Here is a 24281-nt window from a genome sequence, read left to right on the forward strand (position 1 = left end):
ACACCTACTGAGAAACTACTTTCTGGCCTTGACAGCCCATAGATCCAAACAGAAAAGTCCTATCTGATGTCCTAAACGATGTTAAACTTTATGCAGGCGCATACCCTCTATCTATATCATCCAGTCAGGAGAGAAGAGAACACATTTATCACTATCAGTTTCACTTTGATAGTGTTCTGTGCAATTTTGTGTAGAGAAGACTAATGTATCAAGTGTTTCAGGTGCACAATAATTTGATTCAAAGGGGAATTGAAGTAAAATTCATGTGGGTTCCAGCATATGTGGGGATTGAGTGGAAATTAAACGGATGTGTTAGCCAAGGAACTGCTAGTGAGGAGATACAGGTATTTATCCACATGAGTAAAGAAGAGGCTAAATCAGTAATATGGAAGAATGGCAGAATAATCCCTGAATGACCATAACAGGTCTGTAACTCGAGTGTTCAAATCGAACCAAATAGACCTGTTCCATTCGAACACTCAGAGTTAAGGGGGTCTTTGCAAATAAAACATTTGAGAACCACTAGTACTAGCCTACTAGTGGAGTCCTAATGTGCCATAGAGTCGTAGTAAATAATTGTCATACATATTCTGAAGAAAACCTGTAGAGTGGAGACTTGACATTCAGTAATTTAATTGGTGTGTAAAACAAAATCTAAAATTTGCCACGGACAAGATCAAGTCTTTGCCACGGACACATTTGTCCGTGTACGGACATGTTGGTGACCGCTGGGCAGTGTTTAGATTTATTAAAGAAACTGGTTTGTGGGATAGTATAGATAGTACAGATACTATACAGAAGGGGGCGGTAATGCATCTATTAAAGAACCACTTCACCACTTTTCAACCTATCTTCATATAATAGGGCCTCACTAATAATCATGATAAAATAGCACAGTCTTCTTTCTACTCAGTCTGTCTCATAGGAGGGCTGTGGGCACTGGGCAGTTCAGAAACCTGTCCACCAGTGACATCATTGATGGGGAATCCAAGCTAATAGAAACGGCAGGCTTTCTAGTCCTGAAAAGTTGCAATGCAAAAATGGAAGCCATCGCTCTCACAATAATACAAATCTAAACATGATGATGTCACTGGTGAACGGGTTTCTGAACTGCCCACAGCCCTCCTATGAGACACAGACAGAGTAGAAAAAAATCAGACCCGTCTGAAGTGAGTTGTACTGTACTGTACTGTAGAAGCCCTTCACCCTGGCCTGTGTGTGTCTGTGTGTTAGGCTGTGCAACAGTGACACTTGGTGGTGAACAAACGCTACAACGCTATTTTCGTGCTTGGACAGACAGACCCAGGGACACACATAGCTGTCTATAGAAGTGCTTGCACCACTCAAAAAATGTGTGCCATTTTATCATGATTATTAGTGAGGACCTCTATGGTGAGGACCTATTATATGAAGATGGGTTGAAAAGTGGTGAAGTGGTCCTTTTTTTTAAGGATGCTGGGGTGCAGCATCAGCCGCAGCGCATTGTGGGAATGGGAAACCAGGATGTTATTGTTCTAGAGAAGTTGCAGCGGCCTTATTTATGAGTGCAGGACATGGTGCAGGATTATTTAGCATAAGGAATAAACCACACTAAACTGAAGCTTCGTGTTCCTACAATCAGCGACATTACTGCAATCATGCCATTATTGCCATATGTGTGCAATTGTGCAGTACCACGTTGTTTAGCTTGGAAGAGGAGGATTCATCCTGGTGGTGTTAGCGCCTTCAACTTTCCAGTCAAGGACCCAGAGCGTTGTAAGAAGTGGATCAGAGCAATAAAGAACCCGAAGTTTAACGAAAACACAGCGCTCGCGGAGTTACGGTTGATGAAAGTGTGTAGTTTGCACTTCAAACCAGAGGAGTTTGAACGCGCCGAGATGATGATGAAGCACCGTCTCATGGGAGGTAGCGGTAGAGACCGCAGAGGTGGAAAGCTTCCAGCAGTGCTGTCGACCACCGCGGTTCCTTCTATCGAATTGGACGAAGCCGAGTCAGCTGAACCTCCGCCAACGAAAAGGAGTCGAACACAGGTACCAATTACATGTATCACAGAGATAAAACGTTGCAATTTGTTGCCTTAAAATAAGTAAGTCTCGGAGCTCAGCTCTACACACTGGTGTGCGGAACTGCGGATGTTCTTCCTCTTCCTTGATGTTTACCAATTGCATGTATAACAGTAACAAAGAATCATGTTCTTGGGCAGTTTTCACCGTTATCTCCATGACTAAACACATGGACTTATTATGAGTCATGACTTACACTGATCTGTTATGTTATGTACCGCAGACAGCCAGACAGTAAAAGTAATTCTGTGCCAAATGAGACGTTCAAAAGGAGCCTTAACATTACAGTCCCAAAACGCCTGGTCCGTGAGGCAACAGCCCCACAACTGGAAATGGTATCAAATGGGGATATTTCAAAGTTGAATGAAATTAAATACATTGCTCGACGTGAATGCTTATTATATAATGAATATCAAATTAATATTCCAGCCAAAATGTGAAGAATCTCAAAGTTTTATTTACAAAACAAACAAAAGAAAATTATAAGGCAGGCTTAGGCAGCTGTATTTCAGCTATTATAGCTCCTCAAAATGTTCATCAACTTCCCAGATTCCACAGTACTCTCCCGTTGTACATGCAAATCTGGATCCGATGGCCTGGGTTCAGTTATTTTGTCGTTCCAGTAAAGGACGCAGATCAGTATTTAAAGTGGATCACGGCTATATTTAAAAAACACACTTATAGACACTGCTGTTCCTTCTATCTATCTTGTTGCTAACTATAGCAAACCTAACTATTATTAGGTATTAGAAGGGTCGCTGAATGGCAAACGTTAGCCTGGCCTGTCACTAAACTTTTGTTTACATCTAACTAGGCCTCACTCCCAGAAGTGGATAGTATGAACATAACAGAGGTTTCATCCACAAGTCTGGAACCAGAGGTGAGCTAATTCCTGTCATCCACAGTTCTATAATACACTCTTATAGCTTCTGCATTGATCATACTAAATGTGTTATATAGTTGGCTATTGCCAAGCCTGCTATGACTTATTTGCCGTGTGCTCGAAATCAATGTTTTGAATGGTACTACAGAGCTTCTGACTTGACCTTTGCACATAATACTAGAAGTGTAACAAAAAGTTAGAAATAACACTTTTTGTGCTGTTTCCATGCCCTATTTACATTAACATTTAATTGGTTTTGTTTTTACAGATCAATGTTGTAGTTAGTGCAACAAAAGATGCCTCCTCCCCCCATGTGCCTCGGACATTCACAGCAGCCCATGAAACGTATGAAGCAAACATACTGTCCCTCTTCATGAGGTGCCAAATCTGTGGATGTCCAATTTACAGCACAGATGTTCGCTACGTTCGTGGAAAGATGCGTGTCAAGTGGGACTGCTTCGGTGGCCACGCAGGAACATGGAAGTCCATGCTGAGAGTCAAATCAATGTTGAAGGTCAGCCTGCCCTACTAGCTGTGGTCCAACCAGGGTCCATGACACTTCATTTGCTTTACAAATAAATACTATTCAGGGCTTGACATTATCTTGAGGCACTTGTCCTTCGGACAAGTACATTTCCCATTCACTTGTCCGGGCACAAAATGTCACTTGTCCGGAGCACAAGCACACACAAATACATTTTAAATCAACTAACTGTAAGTTGGATTTGGTGAATAAACATTTGAATATTAGATGAATATTCTCAGTTTACAAGTTAATAGCCCTAGAATGTCATACATTTAATTTATTCCAAATACACAGTCATAGATCGGTCCTATCCGTGCACAGTTAGCAGACTGACCCTGCATTTAAACTTGTAGCGCTGCGTGTGCACTCACCCAATAATGTATTCCTAAGACTTTGAAGACTAGTTTCATTTCATATTCATTTGATTGTTCTGGCAGAAAATTAGTATTTAGTAAAATATGTCAAACGTTCCACGAGCTGCACACGGACAACATTCTCTCCGGCGAGGGGCCCGGAAGGCCGGAATGAGTGCATGACTGAACATATCCAAACTGCACAAATGTATGGGGCACACAAAATTGGTGGTGTGATCAATTATCCCACACCAATCGCAACACGCATGTCAATTGTGTGCCCCATACATTTGTGCTTCCCAAACATCGACTGTTCCTGAAGGAAGATTTCATATTTTCAGTCCAGCTTTTCCTCATGGAAAAGTGGCAATATTTGACTTAACACGGGTTTTCTGCCAGAACTTTCAAATGTATGTGATTATCTGACTCCAAGTCTTGAATGAATTACTGGGTGAGTACACACCCAGTAATTGCTACAAGTTTAAATGCCGACGTGGTCAGTGTGTGTACCCTCCCTAATGTGAAAACAGTCAATGAATATTGACTATGTTAAAGTCTTGACAAACGGGCTAATACAGCTGTGTTGTTGTTCTTCTGTCGTGCTTTCATGTTGCCTCCATTTGATGCCAATCACCTTGTTAGTTACCTTGATGCCAATCACCTTGTTAGTTACCTTGATGCCAATCACCTTGTTAGTTACCTTGATGCCAATCACCTTGTTAGTTACCTTGTCAGGCTGTATCAAGTGGTCATGGAAGAGAGAGATGTGGTTGGAGGGTTCTTTTTTTGTCTTCAGTTCATTATGCATTTGATTTAACCTGTATTATACTAAATAGTCTTTTGTATTGGGTCTGTAAATATTACTGCTTTTTAGATGGTGTTTACATATCTTCTGAAGTTATTGTGGGAGTGTCACTGTGAAGGTGCTGGACTAGTAGAGGCTGAATTAAATCTCCGGAACTATAGGAAACAGAAATGTGCTGTACTGTATATTATCTGTAGAGTGCACAGAAAATCCCTGGCAACTAATTTCTATGAAACCTTCTCTTGCTCTGCGGAAAAGAGACCAGTGCTTTGTAATGATGTCATGATGAGAAACCTGAACCCAATTTGGGATCAATCTATCTCTTTTTTTATTTTACAGGTAGAGAATCCTGACAGTCCTGAAGACTTATCAGATGAAGATGTGATGGTGCCTGAGGACAGTTCAGACAGCAACTGGGATCCCCTGGAGAATGGTACAGACAGCATGTTTACGGACAGTGATTCAGGTACAGATGAGATTGATGCAGAGGATGATGCACCTCGCCAACTCTGTCCTGAATGTGGAAAGTTCATACAGAAAAACACGCAGAAAACTCACACATGTAAAAACAAATTTAAGCACTATCCTTGTAATTTGTGTGGCAAGAGATTTGTCAGTGAGCATCACCTAAAAGTTCATGGCAGGGTCCACAAGGAAAGCTATAAGCATGAGTGCAAGTTCTGCCTCAAAACTTTCAAAACGAAGCCACATAAACTTGCACACGAGAAGAGCCATCCTCGTGTAAAAAAGCCCTATCAGTGTCCGGACTGCCCAGAGGTGTTTGCCAAGATCCAAGCACGTCGTGACCACCTGCGGAATCACAGAGGACCCCAACAGTACATCTGTCACCTATGTAACATGGAGTTTGCATATAGCAATGCATTGGAGAGACATGTTGTTGTGCACACAAGAGAAAAGCAGTTTGTATGTGAAGTTTGTCAGCGATCATTCAGCCAGGCAGGTCACCTCAAATCCCACATGCGCACCCACACAGGAGAGAGACCCTATCAGTGTCTGCATTGTGATAAGAGCTTTAATCACAATAATAGCCTGAAGAATCACATCCAGTTGTATCATGAACAAGTCCCGGAGAAGACAACTATGAGTCAGTCTGAGGCCGAAAAAAATGAGATGAATGAAATGGAGAACAATGCTGTCGATGTACAAGAGATGCATGGTGTATCTCTGATGAAGATGGGAAAGAAGAAAAGGAGATTGCATGCAACAGTAAACAGAAAGAAGAGGTTAACAGGTAGACCTAAAGGAAGGCCGCAAATTAACACATTGATTACCTCAGATGTCTCAGACAAATTGAAGATAAAGTCATGCAATGGTGATGAGAATGATGAAAGTTGGAGCAACAGAGATTTAGCCTCTGACTCAGCAGACTAAAGAAGAGGATACCACTTGGAGATATAACAGAATACCAAAGATGCTGTAGACCAGGGGTTTTCAATGTTTTTGGCTGGGGACCCCCGGAAATGCTTTGGCCATGTCTCGCGACCCCTGCCCCGCCCCCACCCCCAATACAAATTGACTGCTACATTAACCTTAATAATAGAGAAAATACATCATAAATAAATTCTGAAACCAGATATAAATATTAAGGAAAGTGTAAAATGTGTTATGTATACTCTCAATTTCCATTTAACAGCCATTCAGTTGCAAAAAAATAAAAATAATTTGGGGACCCCCCAAAATAATTTGGGGACCCCCCGAGGGGTCGCGAACCCCTGGTGTAGACTGTAGAGTGTAGAGCATATCGGTGACAGATTTTCTTTTTGTGGCTTTCGCCTATATTTTATAGAGGGACAGACAGTAGGCTGACGGGAAATGGGGGAGAGAGATGGGGGAGTAAAATGGTAAATGGTGCATTTATATAGCGCCTTTATCCAAGGCGCTTTACATAGATTGTGCATTACATTAACATTCACCCATTCACACACACATTCATACACTGATGGCAGCGGAAACCATGCAAGGTACCAAGTTGGTACCTTGCATGGTTTCCGCTGCCATCAGTGTATGGTTGGTACTACCAACCAGCACATCAGGAGCAACTAGGGGTTCAGTGTCTTGCTCAAGGACACTTCGACACTAACTCTGGGGGAGCCCGGGTTCGAACTGGCGACCTTGCGGTTTCCATCCGGAAACTCTACCCCTGAGCCACCGCCGCCCGTGACATGCAATAAAGGCCGTTGGGATCAGGAGTCGAACCCGCGGCACACTGCCAGGCTCGGACCACCGGCCAAGGTGCCTGGACCGCTGAGCCACGGCCCAGGCCTCGGTGACAGATTTTGACCCAATGGGGAAAAGGACAGCAAGTGGGGCTCAAACCTGTAAGGACAGAGGGAGACGTAGCAGAAAGAAAAACAACATTCCGTCCTGTAAAGTGTACATTACTTTGAATGTTGCTGAATAAGTCGCATATGTTTGAACATTTTATTTGTTTGTTCCAGCAAAGGAGATTAATTGGCAAAACAAGGGTACAATAAAAACAAAAGGGTAATAAAATCAAAAGAAGGGTCAAAGGAGGTTTGTCTGTCTACCTCCTTCCACAGCCTAAACCCCTTTAGTGGTTTTATCCTTCAGGACGGGAACCCCTTTTGGGGTTCTTGTTATGTACAATATATAGTAGCATAACATTTTTGTATTTTTTTTTAATAAATGTTTTTCAGAAAAGGATTTAGAAGGCATTTTTTAGAATCGGCCTCAGTCCTAAATGGAGTCCCAGGAGAACATTGAACAACTCTAAAGACTAGAGACGAGACTGGAAAGTTCTGTGGTGCTGAAATATACCGATGACCAATAACAGCTGATGCATAGACTATTTGTTTTCGTCTTTATTTTTAATCCTTGAAATAAGAGTAAATAATATACTTTTGTACAATAAATTTCTCATTAAATTGTTTCTTAAAGGTGCTGTAACTGATATGTTTTGGTTAAAACAAAAAGCATTTTGTTAAACGAAAAAATTAAAGCTATACTTTTAGTAAACATTGGTGTATATAGATTGTTTTGTTACCCTGAAGTTACACCTACTGAGTGTCAAAAAACTACTTTCTGATTGCATTAAACGACGTTAAACTCACTTTGCCACTCACTTTATGCATGTGCATACCCTCACTTTGATAGTGTTCTGTTGCAATTTTGTGTAGAGAAGACTAATATATCAAGTGTTTCAGGTGCACAATGATGGTGGGAGTTGAAGTGATCACCTAAAATGATAATTAGTCGCCATGTTGGCTTGTGCTGGACATTTTTGTCAACATTCCATTTTTGCACAGACATACAAAATGGGTGGACAATAATATTACCAGAAACGCATAATATCCCTTAATAACCATAACAGGTCTGTAACTCTGAGAGTGTTCCATTCGAACACTCAGAGTTAAGGGGGTCTTTGCAAATAAAACATTTGAGAATCACTAGTACTAGCCTACTAATGCAGTGTTTCCCAACCTGTGTGCCGCGGCACTTTACTGTGCTATATATACTATAGTATAGGGTGTGTAGGATGGGTGACAAATTCCAAATGTACTTTGTCAATGAATTTAGCTTTCTCTCTCCATTCTGTCATAAACTATAGTCAAACCAAAACAGGGTGGCGGTGGCTCAGGGGGTAGAGTGGCTGGATGGTAACTGCAAGGTTGCCAGTTCGAACCCGGGCTCCCCCAGAGTTGTTGTCGAAGTGTCCTTGCACTATATATTTCTAAAACTATGAAACATTTCAAAGATTTCTTTCCAGGCAAACATGTCCACTGTAAGATGAACCTAAATAGGTTTGAATGGGGTTTCTAGGTGTAAGTATGTAGGACTAGTAGCATGCCAAAGTTTGTGCTATTGCCATTGAGAATGCATTGGGCGTTTAAGTTAAATAACTGAGAAACTACAAATCATTTCAAAGTAAAAAGTTCCAGCATGTGTCTCCACAGTAAGCTGAATTATAAAATGTGTGAATAGAGTTTCTAGGTGAAAGTAATTTTTTGATGTGCCATAGAGCTGCCATTGAGCCCCATTATACATTTCTCAAATTTGAAAGCACTATATTTCTAAAACTATGAAACATTTCAAAGATTTATTTTCAGGCAAACATGTCCACCATAAGATGAACCTAAATAGGTTTGAATGGGGTTTCTAGTGTAAGTATGTAGGACTAGTAGCATGCCAACGTTTGTGCTATTGCCATTGAGAATGCATTGGGCGTTTAAGTTAAATAACTCCGAAACTACAAATCATTTCAAAGTAAAAAGTTCCAGCATGTGTCTCCACAGTAAGCTGAATTATAAAAAAGTGTGAATGGAGTTTCTAGGTGAAAGTGCTTTTTTGACGTGCCAATATCTGCCATTGAGCCCCATTGTGAATTTCTCAAATTTGAAAGCACTATATTTCTAAAACTATGAAACATTTCAAAGATTTATTTTCAGGCAAACATGTCCACCGTAAGATGAACCTAAATAGGTTTGAATGGGGTTTCTAGGTGTAAGTATGTAGGACTAGTAGCATGCCAAAGTTTGTGCTATTGCCATTGAGAATGCATTGGGCGTTTAAGTTAAATACTGGGGGGACATATTTTGACAGCAGAAACTGCCTGTCATAATTTCTCCCTATTCCAAAGCCCCCCCAGGTACATTATATATTTAAACTATTTTCAGCAATGGTACACTTATTTCAGTGGGTAGATGAAACGTTCTTAAGTAGGCAGAATTGTTCGTAAGCATGTACTTATGATGATGAATCCAAATCCTCGTAACTTGAAGGGGTGTGCCAGTTCATTCAAATTATCATAGGTAGACGCCCCACATATCCTAATTAGCATCCTAATTACCATAGGGAACCGCCCCACCAATCCCATATAAGGCATTGGGAATTCACTTTTGCATGACTCCATGGCCTTGCCTGCAGTCACACCTGTGTGTGATTGCAGCACACAGAAATCACACATAGAAATAAAGTTGAGTGAAGTCAAGAATACCTAAACTAAAGTCTAAATATGGTGGAACACCAGACTCCAAACATTAAAAATAATAATAGGCCTACTGTGGAGGTACTGAAGTGAACAGACATTTTCATATTTTCATATTTTCAATATTCATGAATGTATTTTATTATTTATCTCACAATAGACAACTTGGGGGGGGGGGGGGGGGTATGTGGTGGGTATGGTGCGTTTGTTTGGGTTGGGTTGTGAACTCTAAACCAGTGGTTCTCAAACATTTTCATGTCAAGGACCCCCAAATTGACATGCATTCTGCAGACCCACATATGAAAATATTTTCTGCTAGGGAAATGTTTTGAAGATTTATCAAAATGTTTCGAAAATAGCCGATCTACAAGCTCAAAATGGGCAGTAATGGGACGTGGTTGTGAGCGTGTAGATTGGCTATTTTCAAAGTATAAAATGGGATTAAAGTGGTAAAATGTTCCATATTTTGCTGTGGACTGCCTGGAACTTCCTCAAGGACCCCTTGAGGTCCTCAGACCAAACTTGAGCATCATGCAGATGGCACTGTTTTTCCTTTATGTTTTCAGATTGCACTTAAGAACACAGTGTGCGTAGATCGTGTTCTTACCTACGAACAAATCACAGCTAAGAAAAGATTGAGGGATCCCAAAATCTTCTTAAAAACTTCCTAAGTGGGTCTAAGAACAAATTTCCTCTTAAGAACTTCTTAAAGGGACACTTCACCCTTTTTGCCAAAAAATATATATCAATGACGTTTATAAGATTTAGAACACTTTCCTGGCGTTATTTTTTGTGTAATCTCTGGGTTTAGATATTTTAGATTAACGGGTGGCTCTTACGTCAGAGACACTCTTCCGTATTGCTACCGGACTACATTGTCTCCTCACACTGCAGCTAGACCAGCCCCAAAACACAGCCGTCACGGACACTGCGATTTGTTCCACCTACAACCTTCGTTGACCGCACCCCCACATGCGCATTTGTTATTGTGTTTGTCATGTCGCCGTCGTCAGCAGAGCAGCACCAGAGAGACGCGCTATGTTGCCACGAATCCCCCCCCCCCCCCCCCAACTCTAGATTTATTATAATGATATGAAGTGACTTGCCATAAACCATCCATTAACTCCCCATTCATCCAATTTGCATCTGCTTGTATTAAACAACATTAAACTCACCAACATTGCAGCTGTAGGGAAAGCTTGAATATCCACTTTCAAACTGCAAAGCTTTTGTTTCATAAAAATCCACCGAATCTTTTTCCCACTCAGCTCTGCACTTAGTTTTTCTTCTTTTTTAGTTCTATCTCACTACTAGAACTTTCTGACTCTGAGGTAGATAAGATTTTTGGCTGTCAACAGCATCCATTTGTTTTTTCAATGTTGTGGACCGGAGCGTGGTGAAATAGTTGCTAAGATACGATACTGCATAGTGATTGGCTCTGCTGCATGCCTATGAAGAGTACTGACCAATGAGCTGAGCCTAGCGCCCTTCCAGACACCAGGTTTCAGTGTCTTGCTTTCCTGTTCCTATAGCTCAGTCGGCTGCCCCTTCTTATTACTTGTCTGTGCGTCTGCATGGGAGCGAGTGACTGAGAATCACCATAACGCGCTGTCATTTTTCCACAAGCCCCAAATACGGGATTAAGTGCGTCCCGTATCGGTTCATTACTGGACAGGTCTTTTAGTTGCCAAATACGGTACGATCCCGTATTTTACGGGACGGTTGGGAACCCTTGACAAATAACATTGGTTGCATCTTACAATTCGTGGCAACACTACACAGCGCGTCTCCTCTGAGTTGTTTTTTTCTGTATACTCTGGTGCTGCTCTGCTGACGAGGGCAACATGACACAAACACAATAACAAATGCGCATGTGGGGGTGGAGTCAACGAAGGTTGTAGGTGGAACAAATCGCAGTGTCCGTGACGGCTGTGTTTTGGGGCTGGTCTAGCTGCAGTGTGAGGAGACAATGTAGTCCGGTAGCAATACGGAAGAGTGTCTCTGACGTCAGAGCCACCCGTTAATCTAAAATATCTAAACCCAGAGATTACACAAAAAATAATGCCAGGAAAGTGTTCTACATCTTATAAACGTCATTGATATATATTTTTTGGCAAAAAGGGTGAAGTGTCCCTTTAAGAACGGTTGGCGCATGACAACTGTATTGTTTTCAGTAGCAGCAGGATTAGGATATGTTTCAGTGTCAGGTTTCAGATTACATACATGTATACAGACATTACCTTTAATTCACCTATCTTTATTACGTCACCATCAAAAGCCAGTTATAACCCGGCATTGATACATATCTTAATTACGTCACCATCAACATCAGTATATATACCTCCGAGCATACGCACATAAAAAATCCAGCCGACCACAGTATAGTACTTTCAACTTACATACATTATTGTAAGTTGTAACAGTATCAGGTAACAGGTAACAGTATACATACGTTACCTGTTACCCAACCAATATTGAAACATATCGTAATTACGTCACCATTCACAGCCAGTTTTAACCCGACTTTAGTATTTCATTTCAATGTTTTACAGAGAGGCTGAGATTTGAAAGTTTGTAGTGGTCACAGTAGGCACTCGAAGTTCTAGTTTTATTTTGCTGTCAGTACCCTTTTTTAAGGCTGTATCTTCTGACAAGTTGCCAACTTGTCCATGGCAAACTCATCTGCACCTGTGCACAGTGTGAAGCTCACCTGTTGGTACGCCAAACAGACATAGGCTACATACATACATAGGGAGTGATAGATGTCATACTGACATACTGATTATCTGGTTTTATGTTGATTCCTTTTGATGTTGATTTTGTGTGCAGGCATGCTTTTCTTTATCATTTCATTTTGAGTTGCAGTGTTTTGGAAGCCAATCTATAGTGGCAGTGGCAGCAGACCATCATTGATTCATCTAATTAGAGAAGTGAGTTGAACAGGTGCAGGGCATGATCTAATCATGACTGAATGAATGAATTGCAGGCTGCCATTGGTGCTGGCTGGAAGGCTCTCCCTATTTAAGGGCCGCTGTTGAAGACTGAACCAGTTTGGCCCTAGACACGATTGATGACACACAGAGGACTCCTGCAAGGACAGAGGACCTGGATTGAGAAGGAGCCAAATTGTCCCCCACTGGAAAGGGAAGTAAAAACCCTCATGCACAAGCCACTTTAATCTGCCATCTTGGATTTTAAGTATTGGAACTTGTACATTTAATTTTCTTTTAATGACCTGGACTGCTCTGAAAACCCCCCTTCTTTGAACATTGAATTTAATTGGATATCCCACTGCTCTGCTGCTCTGACCCCCCTCCAGCAACTCTACATCTGACCTCAAAGTTCAAACCTCCATATATGGAGCTGACCTGTTCTGACATTCCATATGTTGATCCTATACTCGATGTCTCCTTTTGACTGATACCTGTCCATTCAAACTCTAGACAGGCCCACTCCAATTAAGTTATTAGTAAAGTTCTCAACAGGCCCCAAACCCTGTACACTGTCAAGACACTGCCCCCGCTGCCACCCTTAGATCTCCATATATGGAGCTGACCTGTTCTGACATTCCATATGTTGATCTGACCTCATCAGACCCTGTACACTCAAGACACGCTCCATATATGGCCAGTACAGAATTCATTCCATATGTTGATCTGACCCCCCCATGCCAAAGCGCCAGACACTCACCCAGTAGTCTGCCGTCACCCAGGCGGATGCGTGCACGCAACCTCGCCCTAAAGGGCTTCTCGCCCTCAGACACAGGGGCCACACATTGTTGTTCATTGGAGTGGCTGCACCACTCAAAAAGAGGAGTCCACAGAAATTGTGGATAGGAACTGTTCATTATATTAGCAGCTGGTGCCCTCTGCAGGCAGCACGGAAGAACTCTGCTTACTTTTCAGATAAAAGATGACGTTTTGAGTGTAAACCTTATGAGAGGACAGTGGTGGAAAAAGTACTCAAATGTTTTACTTGGGTAAAAGTATCAATACTGTAATGTATTCAAAATGTACTCAAGTAAAAGTACCAAAAGTAGAAAGTACTCTTTATGCAGAATGTCTCATTTCATGTTTTCAAATGTACAGGGGTCTTTTGGAAATGGCACATCTACAAGCTCACAATGCATCGCGATGAGCTTGTAGATCAGCTATTTCCAAATGGCTGAAATGTTTATAGGGCTGGAGTGGTTACTGTGCGTTTTGTGATAACAATCCACATTTACAAAGTAACTAGTAAATGAAAGCTGTCAAATAAATGTAATGGAGTAAAGGTACAATATTTGGATCTGGAGATGTAGTGGAGTAGAAGTAAAAGTATTCGAAATTGGTAAGAGTACAAATTCCTCAAAATTGTACTTAAGTAAATGTACTTAGTTACTTTACACCACTCATTTAGAGATTGTGGTATTAGCTTTGGTAGTGTTTTTTTTTTTTTTAAGATATTTTTTTTGCGGCTTACGCCTTTTATTGGTTTTTGAAGGGACAGACAGTAGGCTGACAGGAAACGGGAGAGAGATGGGGGAAGACATGCAGTAAAGGCCGTGTCGGGCTCGGGAGTCGAACCCGCGGCACACTGCGACTGGATTACCAGTCGGGTGCCCAGACGGTTACGCCACCGCCTGGGCGCTTTGGTAGTGTTTGAGTGTAAACATTATGAGAGGATCATATTGGTCAGGATTACCTGTTGACATGGTGGCACCCAATATAGCCTCTGTAACCGTTATACTGTAACGTTACTGTACTGTAATGTCTTTTACAAATACATATTCTGTTTACAGAGAAGTAAATGCAATATTCAGCTCATATAGTTTTGATACTGTAAAGGGCACGTATGGTATTGATAGAAACATTTATTTTATATGTTTTATTTTGTGTTTTATGAGTTAAATGAGTGATAGTCCGCCAGCCGGGGTTGTGGAGTGGGAAATTTGGTATATATATATATTTTTTATTGGCCTAAAATTTTGTCTACATACATACATTCATTAAATCCACTTGCCGACCGGCTGTCAGCATTGAGCAATTTGTTTCATAGGGGTTTTATACAGGGTATCTGACCATACATCCTTATAAGGCAAAAATAACAAAATTGCATTATGCTTTATGTAGCATGTCAAACTAGTGGGTTTTCATGATTCTGAATCCATTCCAAGCATTAACTAATGCTTGGAATGGTAAATTAACTCGTTGGGCTAAAAATGGCCATAGCCATTTGCCCAAATGTTCCCAAAATGTGCTGACCTCATCACATTTGTGATGACGGGAATCTTAGATATGAAACTCTTGCCTTATATAGGATGTTAATGGTATGGTCCCATATATCCCCTATAAAAGAAATTGCTCAATACAGACAGGTCGGCAAGTGGATTCATGAATGTATGTATATAGACAATTAAAAAACTATATACAAAATTTCCCACTTTGAACAAAAGAAACCTGTTTGCTGCCTATATGAACAAACTGGCCACAATGATAAAGAGACAAACCGGGTTGAGCCAGTCTCATTCAAGGACTCTACATGAATGGAGTAAAAAACAAACTTCAGACATACTGTCGCTGGATGACAACTCTCTATGACGATACGTCAGTCTATGGACATCTAGCTTTATGATATTTAACTCACATGTTGATAATTTCCTTGGTATAAAATGCTTGTATACTATAGAGATTCATCTTGTACCATTTGGATACCTCTCTTTGCAACTGTAACGCTCTCTGAATCTGAACTAAAAATCCAACTTGAGTGATATACTCTACTTTCGGTGTCATTGTGTTAAATTCTTTCAGGGTTTTAACCTCTATCTTTCATAGGGTTAAATGTTTTCATATCTTGGTTAAAGGTTTTTAAAGGGAACTTTAAGGTAAATTGACTGGTTGGGTTTCTGGTATTGGCTAACAAAGCCGTCCTTTTACTTCGGTCTGGTATGACTCTATATTTCGTATTCTTTATTGATATGTTTTTTTTATTTCATTTTAGATATAGATTTACATTTCACAAGGATTAGCCTACCAAGTCAAGGTCCTTATGTGAAAATGGCCAGTACCCTTTCTTGTTTTGTTTATTTATTTTTGGCCAAACTATCCAAAGAATCCAGGTGTTTAGGCACTCATTATTGAAGCCTGGCCTGTTTCGTTTTTAAACAAAAAAACGAGATATGGTAATCATAGGAGTCAATAGACAGCTCTGTGGATGTTGTCGTTGATGTGATTTGATTAAGGAGAGAGTGAGAAAAACTTGCAAAATGCAAACATTGATTGATTGATTGATTGATTGATTGATTGAAATATTCATTAACAGTTTGCAGAATTACAGTACATTTCAAGCACAAACTCAATACAAAGGCTGTTAACTGTGAGTGGACGACCCAATTAAGCATTACACTTGTTTACAAGAGGGTCCACCATGTTCAATTTCTTCAAAACATTTAGAGACGTACAACTAGACACTTCTATATAGACAAAGAACAGAACAGGAATTCTTCATAATGGAGGTAAAAAGGGAAAAGAAACATATGGAAAAGGGGGGGGGGGGGTGTGGCGGTAGGGGGGGATTCAGATTCTACGGGGGCCAGTTTCGAATTGCAGCCATCCGTAGGTGCCCTTTGTGAGCCGTTTTGAAGGAGTCAAGGGATTCGCATGTCTTAATGACTGTTGGTAGGGCGTTCCACATTTTGGTGGCATAGGAGCGAAAATAATTTAGTCCCTTGTTTGTGCCGAATCTGGGTTGTACATCAACTTTTGAAACTGCAGCCTCATGTGCTACTGCTTAGATACACCGTTTCCAACTGTAAATGGATGCATTATTAAATGAATCATTAAGATTACCGTCTGCATCATATACTCTATGGTCTGCATGGATGCAGAAATTAACACCTACGCTTTGTGACTACAATCACATGGCATGTTAGATTAAATGGCTTTAATCTAAGACATACAAAACATTTTATTTGAGTAGTTTTAAAGCTTTACCATTGGGCATTCAGGGTGAGGCTGGTCTCATTATTGTTGTGCTCTCATATTCTCCTGATGCTCTTTTGAAAAAAAACATTTTACATTAGAAAAATGAACCACCTTTCAGATAAAATTCTAAATCAGGCTATAGTTTATTGGGTTGTTGGACATGGATTGATGTATTACATGCACAACTTGGTGTGAGCTGGATAATTGGAAATGGTTTGCCTTGGGTTGAAATGAGGATAGATGATTCAGTATATAAACATAATATCCTTAACCTTATTTTTGAGGGGCGCTAGGCCCTCCTATGTCCAGCTTTGAGGGTTTGTGTAAACGCAAACATTGTCCTAACACAATCATTGAATGCCATTGACAATGTGTATGATGATAAGACCGCCCCTCACTTCACACAGGTGTGATATTTATTAGTATTACTGTAGTGGTAGTATAGTAGTAGTTGTGGTGGTATCAGTATTTAGGCTATTCGTAGTACAAGTATTCATATTGGTTATTTATGCATGATCGGTGTGAGATTACTTTTGAATGCCTCACTGCTGTACATGTTTCACTGTAAATATGTTGAACATGCTTTCTGTGCTGACACACATTTTTAAATCCAAATCCAAAGGTACCAATGTGTGGTGACATTCCTTTCCCCTGCATCATACGAAATCAATGACATGCCACAGTCTTTGCTACAGCAACACACACACATGACAACAGAACGGTGCCCTACATACATATATAAACCGCCAATGGCACGCGGAGATGCCTCAGACTGAGTGATCGGCAGCACTCTCACACGGTTCCCTTCACAAGACACAAGAAGACACCAACTTGACCATGGATGGAAGACATCTCCTTTTGTTCTCTGCTCTCCTTGTGGGATTGTGCATCCTCACATGTGCCGTGCCCGTGCCATCGCCAAAGATACCAATGCCCTTTTGCAAGATTGTCTGGTAAGACTTTCATTTGGATTGATTGTTGATTATTGATTGTTGATTATACAAAATCTTTGGATAATGACGTGTAAAATGCCATTCTGTTATTTCCTTCCCTGTATAGGCTGCTTGGAGTCCCTTGCCCTCAAGTAAACATGGGCATACTGACTGCAATTAAGGCCAAAGAGCAATATCAGGTAAGGAACTTGTTTCATGGGAAACTTAGGAGCAGTACAAACCTATTTTCACGGTCAAGAGATACCAGCTGCCCTGTAGCGAATCTTCTGATGCTGCTGTCACTGTGATTTGCTTGGAAAGAAGTTAACATCAACTCTAAAGAATGTCTTAAGTAGCATATTTAAGTGACAGAAAACTGCAGTTTACAATACTTGCGTATTAATAATCAAACAATAATTTGACTATAATATTCTCTGTTCTTCATTCAGCTTGGGGCGGTGACTCCGGCTTACATTGAGGCCAACCACACTTCAGTTGATGGTTCGATTCAGACCCTCAACTTCACCATGAAAAACACAACAATGGGTCTGGGCTGCCGTGTTGGTGTAAGTCTAATTGTTTCGTACGTTATATTGTGTTTGCCTTAACTACTCCCAGTAAATTCTGTTCATTTTGATAAGATCCCAAATCACAGGATCATGTAAAAATCTGTTCCTTTAAATTGACCTTAAAATTAGACGTGTAAAATGTCTATCTCCTTTTGATGTTGTTCAGGGTATTTCCATTGCTACTACCTGGTTCAGCCTTCTTGACAATGGCACCAACTACTGCAACCTCTTCGATATCATTCGAGGTATGTTTTAAGCTCATCACGTTAACGCTCAGAAGTCTTGTCACAGATTTTTCACTGGATGGCTATCAGTTACTAAACAAAATGAACACCTGTTACTTGCATAACAAATATCAATACATCTATTATGAACATAATTGTCTTTGCAAAGGACATATTGTGGATATCTGGAATTGTTGAAGATTAATCACATACTGTATAGGCTATATTCTTCAGTCCTCGCAGAGCAGCAATTTTGACCATTTCATTCCTGCTTTCTTTCTACTTTCCTCATACTGTGGTATAGCTGATTACATAGTAGTGACCTATTTTGCTTTCTTCACACTGATGTGACTGATGCAAGCCCATGTCTGACTGTGAAAGCTAAGATTAAAATGCTCATATGGGTTTTTGTCCGTGTAAAGTTCCTCATTACGGTGTTTTCCTGCTTGTATACAGATGGGGGACTCAACAAGGCTCCAGGCTTCATCGAGTACACCAATGAGTGGCTCTGCCTTGGATATCACCTCGCCACCTGCAAATTCTTTTAATGCAGTGACTTGCAGTCGAAGCACTGCCGGATTTGGACATTTCTTCATGTCTTCTGCATCATTGGTTCTCAAACTTGTCAAGGACCCCAAAATGAATATGTATTTGGCCACAGACCTTCATCTGAAAAAAAAAATATATAGTTTCTTATAATAGCCGGTCGGTCTGCAAAGCTCACAACATCAGCGGGCCGCATTGTGACACGCTGTGAGCTTGTAGATCTGCTATTATATTCACATAGCAAGTGTATATAGGTTTAAAGTGGTTAAATAGATTTGTATGCTATATATTAACTAAGTTTGTTGGGAACCCCCTACAATCCCCTCAAGGACCACTGGGGGTCTCCTCCGGACCCCACTTTGAGAACCACTGTTCTACATATAATAACATTGATGGTTACTTTAATAATTATCACTTTAATGTTCTTAATTTTATACTTTAAACTGATGTTTTAAGCAATTATAGAATGAAATATATTTTGTATGCTTAGTTAATAAAATAAAAAAACGTTTTCCACTTTGATGCATTGTTTTAATATATAAATGTCATGTATGTGTCAAAGTCATATCAACACAATTAACATTATATTTATATATACTGTATACTATAGTGTGTGTGCGTGCCGTGCGTGCATGCATGTGTGTGTGTGGGTGTATACATGTACACACACGCAGTATAGTGCAATGTGGAATGTATGCTACTTTGTGTACATTCTCAGCATTTATTTATTTATCTACCCATGTTACCTATCAGCTTCTATATGTTGTACATGCTATATATTAAATATCATATCAATGTTTTATTATGAAGTGTCTTTTTTCTTCTTTATTTGCATTTTTATGCTTTAATTTCGGATAGGTCTGCAGTGAAGAGACGAGAAACCATGGTCAGGGAGAGAGAGAGCAGAGACAGGGGTTTGACCTGCTCAAAAGTATAGCACAATGTGCACTAACTCATTGCTTCTCAAAGTGGGGTCCGGGGACCCCCAGGGGTCCTTGAGGGGGTACCAAGGGGTCCCCAGCAAAAGTAGTTAATTTAGCATGACCATCATTTTAACCACTTTATACGTTGGCAATTCAAAAATCTCACATCTGGCCCGGGCCGGCCTAGCGGTCCATCTAGGCTGCTAATCAATTTTTTCATATTTTTTTCTATGATTTTTATCCCACGATTTTGTAACCCATTTTTCACCCCTGTGTCAATTATCTAATGTGATCCTGGGCTCTACACACCCTCTGCCAACCTAGTCCCCATATATGGGGGACATGGGGAGAGCAACGGACTTGAACTCATGCTTCCTTCATGCCTGAGTGTCCAAGTTGCTCCTTTACACCTGATGGGGGGAGTTTCCCTGGTTGGACGTAGCGCGTGGAAGGAACACGTTATTCCAACCAGTTCCTTTCCCCTCCATCAGGCGCCCCGGCTGGCCAGGGGGAGGCAGTTTAGAGACCAGGATTACTGCATGTTTTTTGTGAGGGTACCTACCCTAGGGGACACTGGGGGACTGGGAGAACATGCAAACTCCACACAGAAAGGCCCTTTCGCCAACCCCGCCTCGGGTATGGGCACTGATGACGCGGAGGAGGAAACACGCCGCCAGCACTCACAGCACCCCGAGCGGGAATCGAACCCAGGACCTGCTAATTCAGTTTGACAGCGTGTCATCGGTTCGACTCCCGCTCCCGACAACCTTTGCTGCGTGTCACTCCCCATCTCTCTGCCCCCATTTCCTGTCAGCTTACTTTGTTACGATCAAATGAAGGCAGAATAAAAAGCTCGCAGCATGTCACATTGAGGTCTGCTGACAAATATCAATTTAGGGGTCCTTGACTTGAAAAAGCACCACTGCACTAACCGAGCAACCAGGAACCCACCATTTGTAAATGATTTTTTCTTTCTTTTTTTTTGTGACTTTTCTGCCTTTATTGATAGTATCAAAGTGGTTCAAGGTTCAAGGTGTTTATTGTCACACAGATGTACAAGTACAGCATTGTGAAAAACTTAGGTTGGGTGATGCTCCACAATACACATATAAAACAGTAAATAAATAACGATACTAAGTCTAAAAGTTTTAAAAAGTTTAAAAGAACTCATTTAGGCTTGTTAAGCAGTCTTAGATAGACCAAGTCGTATTAGTCACACCGCAGTGAAATATGTTCTCCGCATTTGACCCATCTCTTGGAACGGCGTGCGCCACGCTCGGGAATCATTAGTTGACCCCCAATCCAAGCCATTGATGCTGAGTGCCAAGCAGGGAGGCATTGGGTCCCATTTTTACAGTCTTTAATTGGTATGACCTGGCCGGGGATCGAACCCCCGACCTCCCAGTTTCAGGGCGGACACTCTAACCATGCGCCTGGACCACTTGGCCAGCAGGCGCCCCTGTAAATAATTTCCTAATACTGTTATTCAGTTGTTGCACCAATCTCACTGACACAAATTCCTTGTGTGCAAACACACCTGACAATAACTCTTGAAATTCTATTTCTGAACTCAACCTATAGCCCTAAATTACAAGCTATCAAGCAACAATCACAATCCATCACGATTGCTAGACAATCAAAATCATAAGCAACGAATCAAAGGGCTTTACTTTTCCAGGTGGGCATGCTCTTTAATAATTTATAGCAGGATTTTGTTGATGTCATGGACCCCCACATGAATGAATACATTCCCTTTTGGTGACATTTTGGTTTATATAAAATGAAGAATAATTTATTGTATGAGAGAAATACATTCATAGGTGTGCCTCAAAATGTATGTGATATACAGTACATGATTATGATTTACAATTCTAGTATAGTCACCACAGGTCAAAGACACCGTGCACGCACTCGCAAGCGCACACACATGCACACACTGCCGTTGACCCATTTTCGGTTTCTAACACCGAGAATGCGGTGTATGCAAGATGACCCAGTGGTCACACCTCGGAATAAATCAATTTCATCCATGATCCATCCTTACTGATCCTGGATGACAAGCTTACATGTTGGTGTGAAGATGTTTGTGGGACGGACATACAGTAGATCTATTATATACATAACATACCTTGCCTTTCTGGTGCAGCTCACACTCCGGGCAGTCTCCTAGTTTGACCATCAGCACCACCACCACCATGTCTATCACAGCTTTGCTCCTGTCCTCTGCGCTCTTCATGGGAATGCCGGCCCCTTCATCCACATCCCCTGCAGTTTCTGGCCCTTTCCATGCCTACTGCGAAGTCCTCTGGTAAGGATGTCTTATTCTGGTTGCTATTGCAGTTTCTCAGTTTGGTTGTTCAGAAAGTTATGAGGTTTTGTAGTTAATCACAGATAATGAATGCCTGTTTTATAAGTTTTAGGGTCCATACTGTACTGTTCGGTACTGTGCTATACTAAATGTTCTCTCCTCAGGCTCTTTGGGCTGCCCTGTGATGTAATCACTACAAAACTGACAGAACAGATTGAAGCCTTCAGTCCTGTAAATATGTGTGCAGAATGCCAATATATGGTGAGAACACTGTAAAATCTTAATTTAACTCTTGAGAGTCAAATATAACATTTGTAAACTCTTGCTGTTACAAATGGATACAGTAGCCTAAATGAACTGAAGAGTTGTATTGTGCACCGCATGCTTCTGTTTAAATGTAATTTAAACATTGCGGTGGTCCACATTTTAAAGACAACCATTTCACAGAGCAGTAGAATTGTAAATTCCTCTTTAAGAGAACAAAACATCTCTTCAAAACATCCTTGATTTTACTCTTTTGATGTGTCTATCAGTGTTATTACGACCACAGAAATGGTACATTCAGTTATAGCCTCCTATAATAAGTCATCCCATCTGTTGCTTCCATGCAGCTCATATCATCCTCAGCTGTGATCATCAACGCCAACCACACGTCTACAGATGGCCTTGAGGTGGAGATCTTGAGCTTCGCCCTGAGTCCCACCGTAGCCCCCGGGGGCTGCCGTGTGTCTGTAAGTTCATGGATTCAAGTTCTCAGTTCTCAGTCGCCACGACTGATTTCAGTCAATTGGGATTCCACAGCAGCCACTCTATACTATAGAAGCATACAGTTGGGTGCCACCGATATTGTCCCTTATCATTTGACCCATTTAGGCCTGACCTCAAAATTTAAAAAAATCCTTCTAAATCCTCCAGTTTTCTGAAATAAATATTTTCACGATTTTTCAAAAATAGCAGACCTACAAGCTCGTAGCGCGCCACTCGGTGGCGCGCTATGAGCTTGTAGATCTGCTATTTTTCAATAGCTAAATTATAACATAATAAAACACCAAAAGGGGTTCCCGCCCAAAATGGGTTAACTGTCCTTTTGCGCAGATCACGCAAACCTCAGCAAAAAGAAAAGGACAATATCGATGGCCTCCAACTGTATCTTGCGCTTAAGATTTAGTATTTGAAGTGGCCATACTAGAAATGAAAGACATGCTCAGAAATATCGTCAATAAAACCGCAATGGTCTCGGACATAATCATAAAATGTAAGCCTCAATCTCGAGAAATATAAGAAGTGATGGCATCTAAACATCACATGCAGTCCTATAGTTGATTGTTTAGGAAACGGCTGCACTATAGTGTGGAGGGACTCCTTTCATGCTGTTTCACAAATCACAGATTCGGATTTCAGTCGTGAGGTTTTATTTAGCTTTATTTCATGTGTAAGTGAGACTGTTGGACAGGCACTAGTAGGAGATTGATTGTTTCATACATATTTTATTTAGAAAATTTGACTATTTTATTTATTTATATTTTTTTTAATGTGAAAAAATGTAATTGTTAATGAATATTGACAGACCAAGAGAGGGCACCGATATCCTAAATTTACCTGAAACAATAGTTTGTTATATATATTTTTTCCGTTGCCAGGGTGAGTCCAGATCTCTCTCCTTTACCTCTCTTCTTGATACCGGGACCAACTACTGCAACCTGTACAACCTTCTGCTTGGTGAGTATCTTCTTTTGTCATGTGTTACCAAATTCAATTTATCATAATGTTTATGTTTTCAGCAACATAATGCCACCACTATTGTTTAGTATTACTATTATTATTATTTTAGTATTAGAAACTATAAGTATAGGCCTACTGTAGCCGATAGCCTACTGTGTTACGCTAATACTATAAACTGCTGTACATGTGTGTGAATGTGGCGTGGGAGTGTAATAAATGTAATTACTTTCTGTCTGTGTCTGTGTGTTATGTTTTGGTTCTTGCCTATCTAGCAAGTGGACTGATATCAGCACCAGGCTTCTTGGAGATGACCAATGAGTGGGCCTGCTTGGGCTATTCACTTGCTCCCTGTAAAGATTTGTGGTTAGAGAAGATGTTGCAGTAATGTGAATTGTGTCTTTGTGTTTTTAACTTGAGTTCAAATCCTTACATGAATGCTAATGATAATGAATAATTGTTCACTTGCTATTCGATGCCAATGGAGAAAGTGTTTATTTAT

The 24281-nt window shown here is 40.8% G+C and overlaps 1 protein-coding gene across 5 annotated transcripts; it reads left to right on the plus strand.

The window, feature by feature from the left end:
• The first annotated feature begins 1492 nt into the window (after positions 1–1492).
• On the plus strand, positions 1493–22266 carry LOC306943956 (uncharacterized protein). 5 transcript variants are annotated; one of them, XR_013792471.1, is made up of 7 exons: positions 1493–2030; positions 2878–2943; positions 3215–3460; positions 4970–5096; positions 12583–12744; positions 21899–22060; positions 22225–22266. XR_013792471.1 is itself a non-coding variant. In XM_079530525.1 (5 exons), exons 1-5 carry the CDS (start codon positions 1638–1640, stop codon positions 12639–12641), a joined length of 891 nt encoding a protein of 296 aa, XP_079386651.1. In that variant the 5' UTR covers positions 1493–1637; the 3' UTR covers positions 12642–13926. The 5 variants fall into 5 exon arrangements, 4 of the variants coding, with proteins under 4 accessions (XP_079386651.1, XP_079386652.1, XP_079386649.1 ...); XM_079530525.1 differs by lacking the exons at positions 21899–22060; positions 22225–22266 and having other exon boundaries at positions 12583–13926; XM_079530526.1 differs by lacking the exons at positions 12583–12744; positions 21899–22060; positions 22225–22266 and adding an exon at positions 7309–7721.
• Positions 22267–24281: the final 2015 nt, after the last annotated feature.

The sequence above is a fragment of the Electrona antarctica genome, assembly GCF_951216825.1.
Source record: "Electrona antarctica genome assembly, chromosome: 19".
In the NCBI taxonomy this organism is placed as follows: Eukaryota; Metazoa; Chordata; class Actinopteri; order Myctophiformes; family Myctophidae; genus Electrona; species Electrona antarctica.

Bases quoted from the DNA above. Each gene is read 5' to 3' on its own strand.
- LOC306943956 (XM_079530523.1), top strand. From the start codon at position 1,638: ATGCCATTATTGCCATATGTGTGCAATTGTGCAGTACCACGTTGTTTA. The intron at 2,031-2,877 runs GTACCAATTACA...ACATCTAACTAG, and splicing joins CGAAAAGGAGTCGAACACAG to GCCTCACTCCCAGAAGTGGA. The intron at 2,944-3,214 runs GTGAGCTAATTC...TTGTTTTTACAG, and splicing joins CCACAAGTCTGGAACCAGAG to ATCAATGTTGTAGTTAGTGC.